We start from the raw sequence: 20,551 nt of genomic DNA on the forward strand, positions 1-20,551 counted from the left end.
GGCCTCACTAAGTTGCTGGCGCTGGCTTCAAACCTGTGATCCTCCTGTCTCAGCCTCCCAAATACTGGGATAACAAGTGTGCGTCACCACACCAGGCCGGCTTTTTTATTTTTATTTTGAAATGAGATCTCACCAAGTTGCTGAAGATCTAGCTAAATTGTTACAGTTGGCCTCAGATCTGCTACCTCTTATCTCTGCCTCCCAGAGTACTAGGATTACAGACATGCGTCACCATGCCCAGCTATATCTGCGTCTTTACTAAAGGGATATATATCTGGTTTGAGAACACACCTGACTCTCTGGGCCTCCCATTTTCTCAACTTTTAAAGAATAAGATGTGGGCCAATGATAGCTAAAATCTCTTTCAAAACTTTAATCTGAGTATAACAAATAAACATACTTCTGGATGTGTCAGCCTCTTTGAAGCTAACTTTACATGCTAGAATGAGTATTTAGTGTATACTGAGTCCAAAACATTGATAACACTAATATTCCATCAGCTGTGTACTATTTACTGTGTTTCAAATTTTGCACTAAGTTCTTTACCCAAACCTATTAGTTTAAAGCTCATAGTACCCTCAGGAAATATTCTCTCACTCTTCATGAGATTTAGTCAATAACTTGGCCAAAGTTCTCCAGCTGGTTAAAAAACAAGAAAAAGCAAGCCAGCCATTGTGGCAGAGAGGCAGAGGCTTGAGAGGCAGAGACTAGAGGGTTGCAGGTTTGAGATCAGGCTCAGCAACTTAGCAAGACCTTAGTTTGTTTGTTTGTTTGTTTGTTTGTGGATGGAACCCAGGGGCATTCAACCTCTGAGCTACACCCCTGCCCTATTTTTTATTCTTTATTTTGAAATAGGGTCTCACTAAGTTGCAAAGGGCCTCACTAAGTAGCTGAGCTGAAGCAATCCTATGGTCTCAGCCTCCTGAATTCTGGGATTACAAGCATGTGCCACCACTCCTGGCTAGCAAGACCCTGTTTTAAAATAAAAAATTAAAAATGGTCCAGGTGTTATTGCACAACTCTGTAATCCCAGTACTTGGGGGTCTGAGGCAAAAGGATCACATGTTCGAGACCAGCCTCCGCAACCTAAGCAAGACTCCCCCATCCTAGGGAGACCCTATGTGGCTGGCATGGCCTGCTTATCTGCATTTGTTTGTTCAGAAATTTTAGGGTTTTGTTTCCTGTCTAACGTCTCTTTCCTTATGCAATAATGATCACATCCAATATATTTCTGCCATCATGTTTCATCCTGTAACTATAGGCTAGTTTTTAAGATTGTTTATTTTATTTTATTTTTTGGGGTCTGGGAATGGAACCAAGGGGCATTTGACCTCCGAGCTACACCCCCTGCCCTATTTTTTATTCTTTATTTTGAAACAGGGTCTCACTGAGTTGCGGAGGGCCTCACTAAGTAGCTGAGGCTGCCTTCGAACTGCTGTCCTTCTGTCTCAGCCTCCAGAATGCTGGGATAGCAAGCATGCGCCACCACGTCTAGCTAAGGTTGTTTATTCATTTAGCAGAATGCATATATTATAATTGTTTTTGTAAAAAGCCTTTTGTAGTGTTGCTTAAGGATAAAGGAGCTGGGTTTTTTTTTTGGTGGTACTGGGGTTCCTGGAAACCCTTCAACCTCCGGGCTACACTCCCAGACAGACAGACATACATATATATATATATATATATATATATATATATATATTTTTTTTTTTTTTTTTTTTTTTTTTTTTTTGTGGTGCTGGGGGTGGAACCCAGAGGCTTTCTACCTCTGGGCTATACTCCCAGACCCATTTTATATTTTATTTGGAAACAGGGTCTCACTAAGTTGCTGAGAGCCTCACTCAGTAGCTGAGGCTGGCTTCAAACCCGTGCGATCCTCCTGTCTCAGCCTCCCAAGCGCGGGGATTACAAGCGTGCGCCACCACGCCCGGCTTTTATATTTTTATTTTGAAACAGGGTCTCTTAAGCCAGCAAGGTTGGCTTCGAACCTGCGTAATTCTCCTGTCTCTGCCTCCCAAGCGCGGGGATTATAAGTGTGCACCACCACGCCCAGCAAGGGGCTGATTTTTTTAAACAGACATTCAAGCCGGGCGTGGTGGCACATGCTTGTAATCCCCGCGCTTGGGAGACTGACACAGGAGGATCGCACGGGTTCGAAGCCACCCTCAGCTACTTAGTGAGGTTTTCAGCAACTTAGTGAGACCCTGTTTCCAAATAAAATATTAAAAAGGTCTGGGAGTAAAGCCCGGAGGTAGTAAGCCTCTGGGTTCCACCCCCAGTACCACCAAAAAAAATAAAATAAAATAAAGAAAGACATTCTCAGAAATTGAAGATGCATCTGACAATTCTACTACATGGTAGTGCACACCTGCAATCCCAGTACTTGGGTGACTGAGACAGGAAAATTGCGGGTTCAAGTACAGCCTTGGCAACTCAGAGACCCTCGGCAACTTAGACCCTGTTTCAAAAAAGAATAAAAAAGGTCCAGGAGTGTAGCTCAGAAGTTAGAATGTCCCAGAGTTTAACCTCTAGTACCACACACACATAAAGAAAAGATAGAGGGGAATATTCATAGAGCCCAGCTTAATTTCCTTAAGCTTCCTAGGCCACTGACCATGTAAAATTTCCATTTGTAACTTCTTTGTTATTATAATTTTAGGAGCTTAAGTTCATGAAATAATTACTTTTTTCTTATTGCTTACTTGTGGATTTGCAGCCACAGCCACCTATATTGAGGAGGAAGATGTTAACAGTTGGTCCATTCATGATGTGGTGATGCCTTTGCCTGGTTTTGATGTTATCTACCCAAAGCATAAAAGTAAGTCCCCTGTCCAGCATGGCTGAGCCGTTTGCAGCTAAGAGTGAGGAGAAGAAAATCATCAGTACTCTTGAGTATAATGTTGACGCTTTGTTTCCATTGCCCTTAAGAGATGCTTAGATTTCAAACACATAAACTGTGATTATTTATGATGTTCTCCCAGAAAGAGATACATTCAAATGGATAATTTAAGAAGCTAAGTTGGGTGTCATGGCCCATGCCTGTAATTATACTACTTAGGAGGCTGAAACAGGTTTGAGGCCAGCCTCAGCAACAAAGTGAGACCCTGTTTCAAACTAAAAATTAAAATAGAGCCGGGCGTGGTGGCGCACGCTTGTAATCCCCGCACTTGGGAGGCTGAGACAGGAGGATCGCACAGGTTCGAAGCCAGCCTCAGCTACTTAGTGAGCTCTCAGCAACTTAGTGAGACCCTGTTTTCAAATAAAAATATAAAATAGGTCTGAGAGTGTAGCCCGGAAGTAGAAAGCCTCTGGGTTCCACCCCCAGTACCACCAAAAAAAAAAAATAGGTCTGAGGGTGTATCTCAGAGGTCAGTCCCCAGTACCACAGGGAGAAAAAATTATCTGGGCATACTGGCACATGTTTATAATTCCAGTACTTGGGAGTCTGAGGCGGGAGGATCCTAAGTTTGTGGCTAACCTAAACAATAGTGAGGCCCTCTGCCACTTAGTGAGACCCTGTTTCCAATTTAAAAAAAAATGGGGCTGGGGGTGTGGCTTCTGGGACCAAAAAAATATACTCAATGGTGGAGATGGTGTTAATAGTGATAGTAAGCCGAGCATGGTGGCGCACGGTTGTAATCCCAGCATTTGGGAGGCTGAGACTGGAGGATCACGGTTCTCAGACAGCTCAGCTACTTAGTTAGGCCCCTGGCAACTCAGTGAGACCGTTTCAAAAAAAAAAATACTCCGGGTGTTGTGGCACATGCTTGTAATCTCAGCACTTGGGAGGCTGAGACAGGAGGATCACACAGGTTCGAAGCCCTCAGTATCACAAAAGAAAAAAATAATGCTGGGGCTGTGTTCGGAGGTAGAACGCCCCCTGGGTTCCATCCCCTGTACCATAAATAAACAAACAAACAAATAAATAGTATGAAAGGAGATTTAGCTCGGAACTGGAGTGCCTCTGTATTCAATTCTCAGCCCCACAAAAAAAAAAAAAAAAAAGAAGTATTTTAAGAACTACAAAAGGGCTCAGCCTGAAGGCGGCCGGAGCGGCTGTCTCCATTAAGATGAGGCTTCTGCTGCTTCTCCTGGTGGCAGCGTCGGCGGTGGTCCGGAGCGAGGCCTCGGCCAACCTGGGCGGCGTGCCCAGCAAGAGATTAAAGATGCAGCGGCGTGCCCAGCAAGAGATTAAAGATGCAGTACGCCACGGGGCCGCTGCTCAAGTTCCAGATATGTGTTTCCTGAGGTTATAGGCGGGTGTTTGAGGAGTACATGCGAGTTATTAGTCAGCGGTACCCAGACATCCGAATTGAAGGAGAGAATTACCTCCCTCAACCTATTTATAGACACATAGCATCTTTCCTGTCAGTCTTCAAACTAGTATTAATAGGCTTAATTATTGTCGGCAAGGATCCTTTTGCTTTCTTTGGCATGCAAGCTCCTAGCATCTGGCAGTGGGGTCAAGAAAATAAGGTCTATGCATGTATGATGGTTTTCTTCTTGAGCAACATGATTGAGAACCAGTGTATGTCAACAGGTGCATTTGAAATAACTTTAAATGATGTACCTGTATGGTCTAAGCTGGAATCTGGTCATCTTCCATCCATGCAACAACTTGTTCAAATTCTTGACAATGAAATGAAGCTAAATGTGCATATGGATTCACTTCCACACCATCGATCATAGCCCTACCTATCAGCACTGAAAACTCTTTTACATTAAGGGATTTTTGCAAGAGCAGCGTGACTGACATTATGAAGGCCTGCACTGAAGACAGCAAGCTGTTAGTGCAGACCGGATGCTCTTTGGCAGGCTCGTTGTACCTCTTGGGAAACCTCAGTGCAAGACAGCTTTCAGTGCTGGCACATTTTGGAAATCTGCACATTCGTGGAGTGCAATAATACTGTATAGCGTCCCCCTCTGCCCACCAAATTCTCCCAGTTATATATATTTTTCTTTAAACATCACTACTTGTAACTCTTTTTTTTCTTGGTCAGATTTCACAAGTAGAAAATTGAGTTACAATGTGATTTTTTTTCAAGATCTCTGTTAAATCTGTTGTGTTTTTATATGAATTTTTGGTTTTTATAGTTTAAGGTCAATCCTTTGGGGAAATACAGCTAAAATTCCCAGTTATTTTATAAGAGTTTATCAGTCATCTCTAATTTGGCCTAGTTCAACAATTTATATAGTTATCAGAATACTGCAGATTGTGAACAATGCATTATATAAAATTATGGGGGGAAATCCAATATTCAGACTACTCTGCCAACGTGTGTGCACACACATTCGTGCGTGCGCTAGAGAACTACTACAAATCCAACCGCTTTTTAAGTCTTAATGTATAGTTCAAGTGTCTTGCCTTGATCCATCTAATAAGTTCATTAACTGGGCCTTTATACTTAATAAAAAAAACTAAGCAGATGTCAGTTAAATGAAAAAAAAAAAAGAACTACAAAAGGAAGCGGGAAATGATTGAGCACACTTGTAATCTCAGCATTTGGGAGGCTGAGACAGGAGGATCGCACAGGTTCATAGCCCTCCTCAGCTACTTAGTGAGGCCCTCTACAACTTAGTGAAGCCTTTTTTCAAAATAAAGAATAGAGCTAGGCGTGGTGGAGCATTCTTGTAATCCCAGCATTCAGGAGGCTGAGATGGGAGGATCTTGGCTCAGGACAGCCTCAACTACTCAGTGAGTTCCTCCACAACTTAGTGAGACCTTATCTCAAAATAAAGAATAGTCTTCCGGGAAGATGGCGACTGAGAAAAGCGGGGCTTAAGAGCCCCGCTAACAACCAATCTCCATTACCACAAAATCAGTGCCTTTCATAGCCAGAAAACACCATCACCAGAGAAACAAAAAAATCACCAGGCTCCAGAGAGAAAGCGGACTGAGAACAGAGCTCAGAGCCACAGAGGAGATACACCGGCCTCATGCCCGAGGACACGGCAGCAGCACTTTACTGCCAGTGGCAGCGGCGAATTCACCAGATGGCTACAGCAAGCTGAGGTGAGCCGCTGCGGAACAGCCGGGCAGGATTTCTCGGTGCAGGGAGCATCTAAAGCTCCCAGTGGCTGAGCTCAGCACACGCTGCAGGGATTCAGAGTGGAACTCAAAACCAAGAAGAAATACGCCAGCCTCACGGCCGAGGGCGTAGCAGCGGCACCATATTGCCACCGGCGGCAGCAGCAGCAAATTCACCAAGTCCAGTACAGCTACATCTGCGTACTCAAGAACAGTGAGTCAAATTGCGGGCCACAGAGGAGAAATCCCAGTACTGTACTCCCTGGGACTTGACCCAGTGGGGGAGGGGTGGTGGCAGAGATATCACACCATAGGAGAACGTGCAACCTGGCACCCCCCACAGTCTAAAGCAGCCTCTATCGACTCTCTGGGTCGGAGACTCTGTGATACAACCCAGTAAAGGAGTAGTGGGTCCTGAGATACTACTGACTCGAGATCCAGAACACCTTAAGTGAAGTCATAGTGACCCAAGGGAAGAATCCAGAGAAGGCACAAACCTCCGAAATCATGGGAAAGAGGAATAATACTGGAGCAATGAATGCCCACAACTCCACAACATCAGAACCCAATAAAACAGAAAATCAGAGATTTCTAGAAGATCAAATCAAGAAAATAACTGTAGAAATAATAGAGGTGCTTCTCAAAGAACTCAGAGAGAGCCAAAAAGAGATAAAGGATGCAATTAATGAAGTAAAGGCCTCAATTCAAAGCACAAACATCCGATTAGACCACATGGAGAACAGAATCTCGCTCTTAGAAGATGATCATTCCAAAAATGAACGCATAGTTTCTAATCTAGAAAAAAATACCCGACAGCAGGAATCTGATATTGAAGAAATATGGGCCCATTTTAAGAGAGCTAACCTAAGAATAATTGGAATAGAGGAGGGAAAAGAAAGTGAAACCAAAGGGATCAACAATCTCTTCAAGGAAGTAATAGCAGAAAATTTTCCAAACATAAAGCAAGAGGTTGATACACAGGTCCAGGAAACTTATAGAACTCCCTTTAGACAGGATCGGAGAAGAGGATCCCCACGCCACATAATTGTCAAAATGACCAATGTGGAAGCCAAGCACAGAATCTTAAAGGCAACAAAAACAAAGGACCAAGTGACATTCAGAGGCAAACCAATTAGAATCACTCCAGACTTCCCAAACCAAGTTATGAGAGCCAGAAGGGCTTGGAGTAACATATTCCAAACTCTGAAAGAAAACAACTTCCAGCCAAAAATTTCCTACCCAGCAAAACTTTCTATCAAATTAGATGGAGAAATAAGAAGCTTCCATGACAAACAGAAACTCAAGGAATTTATGTCTTCAAAACCAGCACTAGAGAAAATACTCAAAGAGATTAACTACAAAGAAGAAATAGGTAACACACACCAGAACCAGAGAAACAAGATTTTTTCATCCAACATACAACTAAGATTGGTTATCTGTGGAGATTCATTATTTATGTTAGTCTTTTACCTATCTCTAAATGATATTGTTTGCCTTTATTGTTGTTAATTTTTAGGATTTCTAGTTGGAATATTAATATACCTTCAGATATAGCAATTGGAAATATTTTATCCCATTCTATTAGTAACTTTTAACTCTGTTTACATTGTCTTTGGATATACAATTTTTTTTTATTTTTTAGGGAGTTTGTATACTCTTCTGTTGCCTGTGCCGTTAAAATCATATCCAAGAAAACACTGCCAATTTCAATGTTGTGAGGTTTTATGACCCAGATTTTCTCCTAAAAGTTTATAGTCTTAAGATTTATATTTAGGTCTTCTATCTATTTTGAGTGAATATTTGTATATGGGATTAGGTAAGGGTCCAATTTTATTCTTTTCCATGTAATTATTATTTTTCAACAATATCTAGTTAAAAGATTATTATTTCCACCACCAAATGTTCGTGGAAACCTTGTCAAAAATAACTTGACAATATAGGGAAGAATTTAGCTCTAGGCTTTTATTTAACTCCAATGGTTTATATATCTGCCTTTAGAATAGTACTACACTGTTTCAATTATTGTAGCTTTATATGGTTTGAAATCAGAAAATATATATCTTCTAGCTTTGTTCTTTTTCAAGATCGTTTTGGGTATCTAGAGTCCATATTCCTATTAGGATAGATTTTTTTTTTTGAAAAATAAATATATAAATATATGATAGTTTCACCTAAAAAAATAGAAAAAAAATATTCTCTGGTAAGAAAGAAAGTAAAAAGAAATATTGAGTTGTTATCTTTAAGTCATCAAAAGCTTGGTATCAGACAAATGAAACTGTTATGTGAGATTATCTTTTTTTTTTTTTTTTTTTTTTTTTGGTGGTACTGGGGTTCCTGGAAGCCCTTCTATCTCCGGGCTACGCTCCCAGACCTATTTTTACATTTTTTATTTGGAAACAGGGTCTCCTAAGCCAGCGCATGCGGCTAGCTTCGAACCTGCGCGATCCTCCTGTCTCTGCCTCCCAGAGATTATCATTTTTAATTTTGGATAAATTGCTATAATATAGATGTCAACCACTAAGCCAAGCATGCGAGGGAGGGATGGGGGAGAATGGGGTGGGGATCGGGTGGGGGCCGACTGGGCAATGTGTGCATGTATGTCTACAAAAGTTTGTATCCCACTATGATGTATGAATACAGTGCACCAATAAAAAATAAATAAATAAATAAATAAATAAATAAAATAAAATAAAAAAGAAAAAAAAAGAATAAAAGAAGGGCAGGTTGAATGCCCCTGGGTTATATCCTAAGACCTGCACACACAAAAAGAAGCCGGGCATGGTGACACACGCATTCTGGAGGCTGAGACTGGAGGATCACAGTTCGAGGAGAGCCTCAGCTACTTAGTGAGACCCTCCACGACTTAGTGAAACCCTGTTTCAAATTAAAAAAATAAAAAAACGGGGCAGGGGATGTAGCTCAGAGGTTGAGTGCCCCTGGGTTCCATTCCCAGACCCACAAAAAAAAAAAAAGAATGCATGGGGAAGAAAGTTAATCTACTATGTTCCAAAGAATCCATAGAAGTCATAAGAGAACAAATTTCAGCTTGCAATCAGAAGAACTGTTTCTTTTTCTTTCTTTTTTTTTTTTTTTTTTTTGGTGGTACTGGAGGTGGAACCCAGGGGCTTTTCTACCTCCGGGCTACACTCCCAAACCTATTTTATATTTTATTTGGAAACAGGGTCTCACTAAGTTGCTGAGAGCCTCACTAAGTAGCTGAGGCTGGCTTCAGACTTGCGCGATCCTCCTGTCTCAGCCTCCCAAGCGCGGGGATTACAAGCGTGCACCACCATGCCCGGCTGGTGCCTAGCTTTTTTAGGGTGATCTAATTGAACGTACAGGGTACACTATTTCTAGATCAGTTCAAGGTAACTTGATGGCAGGCTGCATTTCAATTACTTTTTTTGTTTTTTATATTAGTTTGTGAAGCCTATAGGGAGATGCTCACAGCAGACAATCTTGATATTGACAATATGAGACACAAGATTCGAGATTACTCCTTATCAGGAGCCTACCGAAAGATTGTTATTCGTCCTCAAAATGTCAGCTGGTAAGTAATAGCGTGAAATAGAATTGATTTACTATATGAAGTTTGAAGTTTTTGTTTTTCATGTATATTTTTCAGTGCTTTGAACACTCCTAAGTGTTGCTACTCTTCTTATTACTATTATGATCACTACTACCAGTTGGTAATTTTGAAATCATTAATAAATAAGATAAAGCCGGGCATGTTGATGCATACTTGAATCACAGGACTTAGGAGGCTGAGGCTGGAGGATCACAGGCTTGAAGCTAGCCTCAGCTACTTAATGAGGCCGTTTACAACTTAGTGAGACTCTATTTCAAAATAAAGAATAAAAAATAGGGCTAGGAGTGTAGCTCAGAGGTAGAATGCCCCTGGGTTCAATTCCCAGTACAACAAAATCAAGAGGAAAAAAAAGAAAAAGAAAGAAATTAGCCAGACATGGTGACACACACTTGTCATAAGATGAGATAGGAAGATCACAGGTTCAAGGTCAGCCTCAGTAATTTGACAAGACCTCTAGCCCTTAGCAACTTGGTGAGACACTGTTTAAAAAAAAAAAAAAGATAAGAAGAGGTAAGGTCATAGCTCAGAGTTAGTATGCCCCTGGATTCAGTCCCTAGTACCAAAAAAAAAAAAAAAGATAAAGTAGTCAGGCATGGTGGTTTATACCTGTAATCCCAGACAAGGTTTATACCTGTAATCTCAGAGACAAGAGAATCACACATTTGAGGCTAGTGTCAGCAATTTAGCAAAACCCTATTTCAAAATAAAAAATAAAATAGTGTTGGGGGTATAACTAGATGTAAAATGCTCCTGGGTTCAATCACAGAACCACAAAAGAAAAAAAAAATAAGCAAATGTAGGGCTGGGGATGTGGCTCGGTTGCAGAGTACTTGTGTAGCATAACATGAGGCCCTGGGTTTAGTCCCCAGCACTGAAAAAAAATGAAATTAAGCTGTGCTGAATGCATTCATATAGTTAAGTGACTTTATTTACATTTGTTGGCATCACTGACTTGTTGAAGTATGTAGGGAATGAACATTTTCCCTATTTCTAAAAATTGTTTGTTGATAGAGCTATACAGGAGCAAATTACCCAGAACTAGCTACAAGTTCCAAATACTGATCCTGTTGTTTTGTTTTTGTTTCCGTCTTTTGTTTTTGGTAGTACTGAGGATTGAACCCGGAAGCATTCTACCTCCGAGCTATACCCTCATCCCTATTTTTTATTCTCTATTTTGAAACAGGGTCTCACTAAGTTGCAGAGGACCTCACTAAGTAGCTGAGGCTGGCCTCAAACCTGGATCCTCCTGTCTCAGCCTCCAAGCGCAGGGATTACAAGCATGCGCCACCTCGCCCAGCTATTTGATAATTTTAAAATGAAATCCTCAACTGTGTGTCTGTTTCTGGAAAATTATCTTTTCTTTTCTTCTCTCTTTCTTCTTGCGTTTTCTTCTCTCCTTTTCTCTGGCTATGGGCAATGAAATTGGCAGAATTGGACTTTTATGAGAGTGGTTCCCACAAGATATTGATGGTAGTGATAACTATTGTAGAGAAAATGTAAATGCCATGATTTGATCACATCTGTACAAAACGAAGTTTTCTACATAGCAACTTTACATAAAAAGAAGTTCCAAGCCCAGCGATCGCGGCACATGCTTATAATCCCAGCATTCAAGAGGCTGAGATCAGAGGATCATGGTTCGCGGACAGCCTCAGCTACTTAGTGAGGCCCTCAGCAACTTAGTGTGTGACCCTGTTTCAAAATAAAGAATAAAAAATAGGGCAGGGGGTGTAGCTCGGCAGTGGAATGACCCTGGATTCCATCCCTAGACCAGCAAAAAAAAAAAAAAAGAGTTGTTCCATTAGGCACTGTGGCACACGCGTATAATCCTAGTACTTGGGAGGCTAAGACAGGAGGATCATGGGCTCACGCCAGCCTCAGCTACTTAGGCCTTCCACAACTTAGTGAGATCCTGTTTCAGAATCAAGAATTTAAAAAATAGGACTTGAGGCGTAGCTGAGGTTTAGAATGCCCTTGGGTTCAATCCAAGTTAAAAAAAAAAAAGTTCATCCTAGGAAACGTGTGTGTGTGTACACGCTGTGGCTCAAAGACAGAGGCATTCTAACTCTGAACTACCTCATCAACTCTCTCTCTCTCTCTCTCTCTCTCTCTATATATATATATATATATATATATATATATATATATATATATATATGTGTGTGTGTGTGTGTGTGTATGTGTGTGTGTGTATTTTTTTTTTTTTTTTTGGTGGTGGTACTAGGGGTGGAACCCAGAGGCTTTCTACCTCCAAGCTATACTCCCAGACCTATTTTATATTTGTATTTGTAAGCAGGGTCTCACTAAGTTGCTGAGAGCCTCACTCAGTAGCTGAGGCTATCTTCAAACCTGCGCGATCCTCCTGTCTCAGCCTCCCAAGCACAGGGATTACAAGCGTGCACCACCACGCCCAGCATTCCCTGCCATATTTCTTATTTTAAAATAGTTTTTAGCCAGCCGTGGTGGCGCACGCTTGTAATCCCCACCCTTGGGAGGCAGAAACAGGAGGATCGCGTAGGTTCGAAGCCAGCAGCGCTGGCTTAAGAGACCCTGTTTCCAAATAAAAATATAAAAATAGGTCTGGGAGTGTAGCCCGGAGGTAGAAGGGCTTCCAGGAACCCCAGTACCACCAAAAATAAAAAATAAAAAAAAATATATACACACACACACATACACACATACACACACACATACATTTTTACCTGGATCCTGTGCTATTCCTGTCTCAGCCTCCCAAGTACTAGGATTACAGACATATGCCACCATACTAAGCTCTAAGGGAACATTTTATATCCTTTTCATAGGCTGACATCTGTCATCTGTTTTGTTTTGTTTCTGTGTGCTGGATGTTAACCCAGGGGCTTTCTACCTCTGAGCTACACCCGTAGCCCTATTTTTTTTAATTCTCATTTTGAAACAAGGTCTTGCTAGGTTAATGGAAGTCTTACTGCTTGTTGAGGCTGACCTTGAACGTGCAATCCTCCTGCCTCTGCCTCCCAAGTACTGGGCTTATAAACAAGAGCCACACGGACTTTTCGTAGCCCTATTTTATTTTTTATTTTGAAACTGGGTCTCTGCTGACAACCTCACTAAATTGTTGAGGCTGGTGATCCTCCTGTCTTAGCCTCCCAAGTATTGGAATTACATGTGTACTACACTGCCTGGCACCTGCTCTATTTTATTTTTTATTTGGAAACAAGGTCCTTCTAGGTTACTGAGAGCCTCACCAAGTTGCTGAAGCTGGCTTCAAACTTCAGGTCCTCCTGTCTCAGCCTCCCAAGTGCTGGGATTACAGGCATATACCTCCATGCCTAGTATCTATTATCTTAGTATATAATAATTTGGGATCAGTAGTTAATGTAAAATCTGGCCCTTTTCTGTTATTGGAGACTCCTACTTATAATGGTGATAAGTAACTTAGTATCATTTATGAAAGTCAGCATTCATACCTATCCTTATTCATGTTTTGAAGGGAAGTTGTTGCATATGATGATCCCAAAATTCCACTTTTCAACACAGATGTGGACGACCTAGAAGGGAAACCACCACCAGTTTTTGCTTCTGGTAAGTTTACTCAGTCTTCAGCTATTTATCGACTTTGAGGTGTTTTCTCATATAAAAATGTAATTTTGAAAAAGACATTTTATAGGGACCACCTCCACCCACCTGCTATACATTCTCTTTTGTGTTTTGTCACTTTGGTTTTATGATTATAGTTAGGGGTAAGTAACAAAAACAGCCAGTCATACTAATAATGAGTAAATGTGAGAGGTTGCAATATGTATGTGAGTGACTCTTTCCTCCCATCCTCCACAAAGGGAACAAAGGTGGGCAAAATACAGGAAGAATTTAAACAACTAAATATTTTTCATTATCATTGTCAAATGACCCCACCCTTTTTGTGGTTCTAAGGGTTGAACCCAGAGGCTGTTTACCTCTGAACTGAATCACCAGCCTTTTTTTTTTTTTTTGGCGGTACTAGGAATGGAACTCAGGGGCATTCTACCTCCAGGCTATAACCCAAGGCCTATTTTTTTATTTTTTATTTTGAAACAGGGTCTCACTGAGTTGCAAAGGGCCTCACTAAGTAGCTGAAGCTGTCCTTGAACCGTGATCCTCCAGTCTCAGCCTCCCAAATGCTGGGATTACAAGCGCAGGACACCATGCCCGGCCCTATATTATTTTTTAAAAACAAGTGTTTCACTAAGTTAATGAGAGCCTCGCTAAGTTGCTGAAGCCATTTTTGAACATGGAATCTTTGTGTCTCTGCCTCTAAATAGTAGGATTATGCCAGGCGTGGTGGCATACGCTTATAATCCCCACGCTTAGGAGGTTGAGACAGGAGGATTGCACAGGTTCAAAGCCAGTTTCAGCTACTTAGTGAGGCTCTCAGCAACTTAGTGAAATCCTGTTTCCAAATAAAATATAAAATAGGTCTGGGAGTACAGCCCAGAGGTGGAAAGCCTGTGGGTTCCATCCACCCCCAGTACCACCAAAAAAAAAAAGAAAGAAAAATAAATAAATAAATAGCAGGATTATTAGCATGTACGTTCGTGCTCTGCCTACTTTTTTTTTTAACATGCATTTCCCTGTGCTTTTCTATTATCTGCCCTTTGCGTGAAGGTTCCTGGGTAGAATTATCGTATCCCTTTAACTAGTTAATGCACTCGGGTCTCTTCCACAGTCTCGTTGTCTGAGGCCCTGTGGGAAGCAGAAGTCTAAAGAATGAAGCACAGTTCTTGGTAAAGAGAGTGTATGACTCTCTCCCATCTGTCAGTAACTGCCTTCATTTTCTGACCGTTGTCTTCTTTCTTGCCTGGCAGAAGGCAAATACAGAGCTCTGAAAATGGATTTTTCTCTTCCTCCTTCTACTTACGCTACCATGGCTATTCGAGAAGTGCTAAAAATGGATACCAGCATCAAGAACCAGACCCAGCTGAACACAACATGGCTCCGCTGAGGAGTACCTATTCATAGATGAGAAATGTGGACAAGTGTCTGCTTACTGGCTCCCTGTTCATTTTCCTCTTAGTACAGACCTGTATATGGATTTTGAATCTTTGTGGTAAAGAATTATTTGTATTTTTTAAAGTTTTTATTAGCTTAGATAAATAATTTGCAATATTTGTACATATAAACAAATCCTGAGGATCTTGATTTTATCTCAGAGAATATAAACTGGTCAGAATATGCATTAGGTGCTTAAATCATAGTAAAATATCAGCTTTACTGGCTTTATAATGTAAAAAAAGGACTTTGGTTTAAAGTTGCAGTTTTAATTTTTGCTACATAAAGAACAATGGGCATTTTTTAAATGTCCATGAATGGAGTACACAACAGTGCATTTTAAGAGGGAATGTCACAAGACAGATCTCGACTGTGGGTAGATAAAACTTGAGAGTCACCACTTATGAATATAAACAAAGTATTCATGTGGTTTAAATGACCATAAAATATCTACGGTGTATGAACACAAACATGATTGTCATTATGCAGCTCAGAGACAGATTCAGGTAAGCATTTATATGCTGTTTAGTTTCCAGTGACGTTTGCTTTTATATTATCAGTGCCAGTAGGAGACTTGCATTGAAAGGGCCTTTTTTCTCAATGTAAGCATGTGTATCTGTTTTTATTGGTTAAGGTCTAATTTTTACTCTAGGTGCCTTTTATGTTCAGAACTCTTTCCACTAGACTGGTACTTGCTCCAAAAGATATAATGGTAGAGAAGAAAACTAAAACTTTCCAAGGGCTTCTTCTGTCCGCAGCGCTCCCCCTTTGCCACCAACTGCGTAGGTATTTCCACTTCTGCCATCGCATACAACTTTTCTCTGGTGTAAAAGTATAGATATGCCTTTCCAAAGTTGTAAAACATAATTGTACCAATTTTTATTTTCTATCATTTCTAGAACCAAATGTGATAAATATTTTTAAAAACTCCTTTCTACTGATTATGTAAATGAATCAAATAAATATCTAAAGCTGAGTGCACATGAGTCTTACTCCCGACTAAAGGCGAGGAACTAAGTGAGTGAAGAATCCTCATCAATAGTGTTGACACAGATGTGTCTCGGTCGGGTGCGAGATTTGAGACGAGTATGAAGAGTGTCAGATGGACGACGTCCTGGCTGGACTAGACGGGACTCGCGATCATCCTTCCAATCAGAGGCATCACTCCCTCATCTTTCAGTGTTTTTTGGTTTATTTTTTGTTTTTGCTTTTTGGGGGAGGGGTGGGTACTAGGGAACGGGGCATTCTACTTCTAGCCCTATTTACTTATTTATTGTGTGTGTGTGTCACTGGGGACTGAACCCAGGGGGCATTTTCTACCTCTAAGTTACACCTCCAGCCATATATATTTTTTTAAAACACGGTCTTGTTAGTTGATGAGAGTCTCACTAGTAGCTGAGGCTGTCCTCAAACCTGCAATCCTTCTGTGTCAGCTTCTTGCGTACTGGGAATACAGGCTTGTGTCACCATGCCCGGTTTTCCAGTAGTTTTTTTTTTTTGTTTTGTTTTGTTTTTTTTTTTTTTTTTTTTTTTTTTTTTTTTTTTGCGGGTCTGGGGATGGAACCAGGGGCATTCGACCTCCGAGCTACACCCCCTGCCCTATTTTTTATTCTTTATTTTGAAACTGGGTCTCACTGAATTGCAGAGGGCCTCACTAAGTAGCTGAGGCTGTCCGCGAACCACGATCCTCCGGTCTCAGCCTCCCGAATGCTGGGATTACAAGCGTGAGCCACCATGCCCAGCTTCCAGTAGTTTTTCTAGAGTGGAAAAGAGGAATGGAGAGAACGGAAAGCCAGGTGTGGTGGCTTTTTTTTTTTCACTTGTCGTCCTAGTACTTGGGAAGCTGAGGTGGGGATCACAGGTTTGAGGTCACACTCACCAATTTAGCAAGACAATCTGTAACTTAGACCCTATTTCAAAATAAATAAAATAGGGTTGGGATTGTTTCTCAGAGGTAGAATATCTCTGGGCATCCTTCAATAATCCCTCCCCCCCAAAAAAAAAATTGGTAGCAGCTACAATAGCACATCAGTACTTGAAACTTTACCAGTGCTCCAGGCAGGATAGATTAGCATAAACTGATATTTGCACTGGAATACATTTTGTGGCCAGTTTGCACTAAAAAATGGGGAAGGGGTACAAAATGTGAAATCAAATATTTCATTGTTATATAGCTATCAGTCTATGCTATAGTGTATGTGCTTTTTTTTTTTTTTTTTTTTTTTTTTTTTTTTTGCAGTACTAGGGATGGAACCCAGGGGCATTCTACCTTCGAGCTCCACCCCCAGCCCTATTTTTTATTCTTTATTTTGAAGCAGGGTCTCACTAAGTTGCCAAGGGCCTCACTCAGTAGCTGAGGCTGACTGCAAACCCAGATCCTCCTGTCTCAGCCTCCCAAACGCTGGGATTACAAGTGTGCACCATCATACCCGCCTTTGCTTTTTTTTTTTTTTTTTTAAAGAAAAAAGCAGCCAGGCGTGGTGGCGCACGCTTGTAATCCCCGCGCTTGGGAGGCAGAGACAGGAGGATCGCGCAGGTTCGAAGCCAGCCGCGCGCACTGGCTTAGGAGACCCTGTTTCCAAATATAAAATGTAAAAAGAGGTCTGGGAGTGTAGCCCGGAGGTAGAAGGGCTTCCAGGAACCCCAGTACCACCAAAAAACAAAAAAAGAAAGAAAAAAGAAAAAAGCAGACTAGGGAGTGAACCATTTTTTTCCTTGTTTTGTTGTTTTCTTTTGTTGTTTATTTGTTTCAAACATAGTAAGAAATATAAAGGAGAAATGACAATGCTAAGTGGCCAGGATCTGATCTTTGGAATAAATTGGAAAGAATTTGCTTACATAGCAAAGGATAACTTTAAATTATTTTTTGCAGCGAAATCTGCTTTCTCTCTTTGTGGAGCTATATATATTTCTGTATGGTATAAATTCACAATTTCGGGCTGGGCTTGGTGGCGCACGCTTGTAATGCCAGCATTCAAGAGGCAGAGACCGGAGAATCGCAGTTCACAGACAGCCTCAGCTACTTAGCAAGGCCCCTTGCAACTCAGTGAGACCCTGTTTCAAAAAATATACATAGGACCAGGGGTGTAACTCGGAGGAAGAATGTCCCTGTGTTCCGTCCCCAGTACCACAAAAAAAAAAGTTTTAATTTAAAAAAAGAAGCTCTTAATTTTGGATAATGAACACTTTGAAAAACCTGAGGGAGAAATGTGGATACTCTCTGTAGGAAGGAGAGTCCACACAGACTTACAGGCTCATTCAGTTTAATTTTTGAGGTACTGGGGATTGAACCCAGGTGCATTCTACCTCCAAGCTATACGCCCAATCCTTTTTTTTTTTTTTTTTTTCCCCTTATTTTGAAACAAGGCCTCACTAAGTAGCTGAGGCTGGCCTTGAACTTGCGCTTCTCCTGTCTCAGCCTCCCCAGTACTGGGATTACAATCATGCACCACCATGTCTGGCTGAGGCTTCAGTGTATTCAAATAAGACCCCTGTCCCATAGGTGCTTTGCAAACTCTGATGTGCATAGGAATGACCTGGCAGCCACTTGTAAATTGCAGAATATATTTCAGGAGGTTGGGTAGAATATGAAATACTGCATGTCTGACCAATTGCCAGAGAGTGGATGTGCTTCCATTTGCACACACTTTGTATCAAGGTTCTAGACATGTACTGGCCAACATGGTGCCACTCAACTGAATTAAAACTTAAAATTCACCTCAGCCACGGAAGCCACATTTGAGCTGCTCACATACATGTATGTGGCTAGTGGCTCCGCACTGCCCAGCACCACCCTCGTTACCAAATTGGCCAACTGAGCACGGAGGAGAGTCTGTTGGTCAAAAGGGACAGCCGGTGATGAACACACATGCAAACCTCATTACAGCATAGTTAGAGCTGGGCTCACAGCGATTTAGGACTTCAGGCTTGACCTCTGTCCCTCTCTAAGAAACATCTGTAACCTCACTTCCATGCTGTTTTTCTAGCTTTTTCCAGGATCATCTGTAGTCCTTTCTTTTCTACCCTTGCCTGCAAATAAATGTTCTTTTTCCAAAGGTTTAGTCAAACCAACCTTAAGGCTCTGTGGCCTTGTTTCTCCATACAGAATATTTACCCCCTGAAAATTCCTGACTACTAACAGTCAAAACTTTCCTTTGCCATAGCTTCTTATGAAGGCAGGAACTGCAAGAAGCAAGCTGGGCGTGGTGGCACACGCTTGTAATCCCAGCATTTGGGAGGCTGAGACTGGAGGATCACGGTTCGCTGGCAGCCTCAGCTACTTAGTGAGGCTCTCCACAACTCAGTGACACCCTGTTTCAAAATAAAGAATAAAAAATTGGGCGGGGGGTGTAGCTCGGAGGTCAAATGCCTCTGGGTCCCATCCCCAGACCCGCAAAAAAAAAAAAAAAAAAGAAAAAGAAAAAAGAAAGAAACAAGAATGGTTAGGGAGTCCAGAGTATTCTGTTGTCCTCTAAGAGTACAATGCTGGGAGCCAGGCATGGTGACACACTCCTGTAATTCCAGTACTTGAGACAGGATGATCACAGGTTCAAGCCCAGCCTCAGCCATTTAGCAAGACCCTCAGCAATAGAGCCATATTCTGTTGCAAAATAAAAAATAAAATAGAGCTGGGCATGGTGGCATGTACTTGTAACCCCAGCATTTGGGAGGCTGAGATAGGAGGATCATGGTTCGCAGCCAGCCTCAGCTACTTAGTGAGGCCCTTTGCAATTCAATGAGACCAAGTACTGGTATTACAGGCATACACCACTGTACCCAGCTGAGATTAACTTGTTATGTATTTTATTTAAACCAATATATCCAAAATATCATTTCAATTTATTAGCAGTATTGAAAAACTTCTGAGCCAGGTGTGGTGGCGCATGCTTGTAATCCCCACTCTTGGGAAGCGCAGACAGGAGGATCGTGCAGGTTTGAAGCCAGCCTCACTGGCTTAAGAGACCCTGTTTCAAAAAAAAAAAAAAAAAAAAAAATATATATATATATATATATATATATATATATATATATATATATATAGTCTGGGAGTGTAGCCCAGAAGTAGAAGGGTTTCCAGGAAACGCAGTACCACAAAAAAAAAAAACCTCTGAGCCCGGCGTGGTGGCACATGCTTGAAATCCCTGCACTTGGGAGGTTGAGGATCACACCAGTTCAAAGCCAGCCTCAGCTACTTAGTGAGGCTCTCAGCAACTTAGTAAGACCCTGTTTCCAAATAAAATAGAAAATAGGTCTGGGAGTATAGCCTGGAGGTAGAAGCCTCTGGGTTCCACCCCCAGTACCATCAAAAACTAAAAAAAAACTGAGATGGGAAGATCACAGGTTCAAGGCCAGCTTCAACAACCTACAGGGATCAGAGGATTCCAAGCCACCTCTACTAGGCATGGAGGCATAGATTTAGACTCTGAGTACTTGGGAGGCTGCAGGTTTGAGGACAGGTTTAGCTGCTTATTGAGACCCTGTTTCCAAATAACAAAATAGGGCTATGGGTGTTCCTCAGAGGTAGAATGCCTATAGGTTCAATCCCCAGTACCAAAAAAAAAAAAAAAAAAAACTGAGCGTCGCCGGGCATGGTGACACACCATGGATTGCAGTTCAAGGACAGCCTCAGCTACTACTTAGTGAGGTCCTTTGCAACTCAGTGAGACCCTGTTTCAAAATAAAGAATAGGGCTGGGGGTGTAGCTTGGAGGTAAAATGTCCCTGGGTTCCCCAGTACCAAAAAAAAAAAAAAAAAAAGGCCTAGCATGGTGGTGCACACTTGTAATTCCAGCATTTGGGAGGCTGAGACAAAAGGATTACAATTCAAGGACAGCCTCAGCTACTTCATGAGGCCTTTGCAATTCAGTGAGACCCTGTTTCAAAATAAAGAATGAAAAATAGGGCTGGGGGTATACCTAGGAGGTAGAATGC

General features: G+C 41.6%; 1 protein-coding gene and 1 pseudogene across 3 annotated transcripts in view; both read left to right on the forward strand.

Annotated features, from left to right (window-relative positions):
- PUS7 (pseudouridine synthase 7) overlaps positions 1–14,586 on the forward strand; it is a 49,183-nt gene extending 34,597 nt beyond the window's left edge. For both annotated transcript variants that reach the window (XM_080701557.1, XM_080701556.1), the window contains 4 exons: positions 2,714–2,815; positions 9,446–9,575; positions 13,087–13,178; positions 14,438–14,586. In XM_080701557.1, coding sequence (XP_080557683.1) covers positions 2,714–2,815; positions 9,446–9,575; positions 13,087–13,178; positions 14,438–14,574 — 461 coding nt within the window. In that variant the 3' untranslated portion in view covers positions 14,575–14,586. The remainder of the gene's footprint in view (positions 1–2,713; positions 2,816–9,445; positions 9,576–13,086; positions 13,179–14,437) is intronic.
- Positions 4,068–4,686, forward strand: LOC308266671 (thioredoxin reductase-like selenoprotein T; annotated as a pseudogene). The gene has a single exon. The product of its transcript is annotated as a thioredoxin reductase-like selenoprotein T (transcript).
- Positions 14,587–20,551: the final 5,965 nt, after the last annotated feature.

This window comes from Muscardinus avellanarius, assembly GCF_963383645.1.
Source record: "Muscardinus avellanarius genome assembly, chromosome: 9".
NCBI lineage: Eukaryota > Metazoa > Chordata > Mammalia > Rodentia > Gliridae > Muscardinus > Muscardinus avellanarius.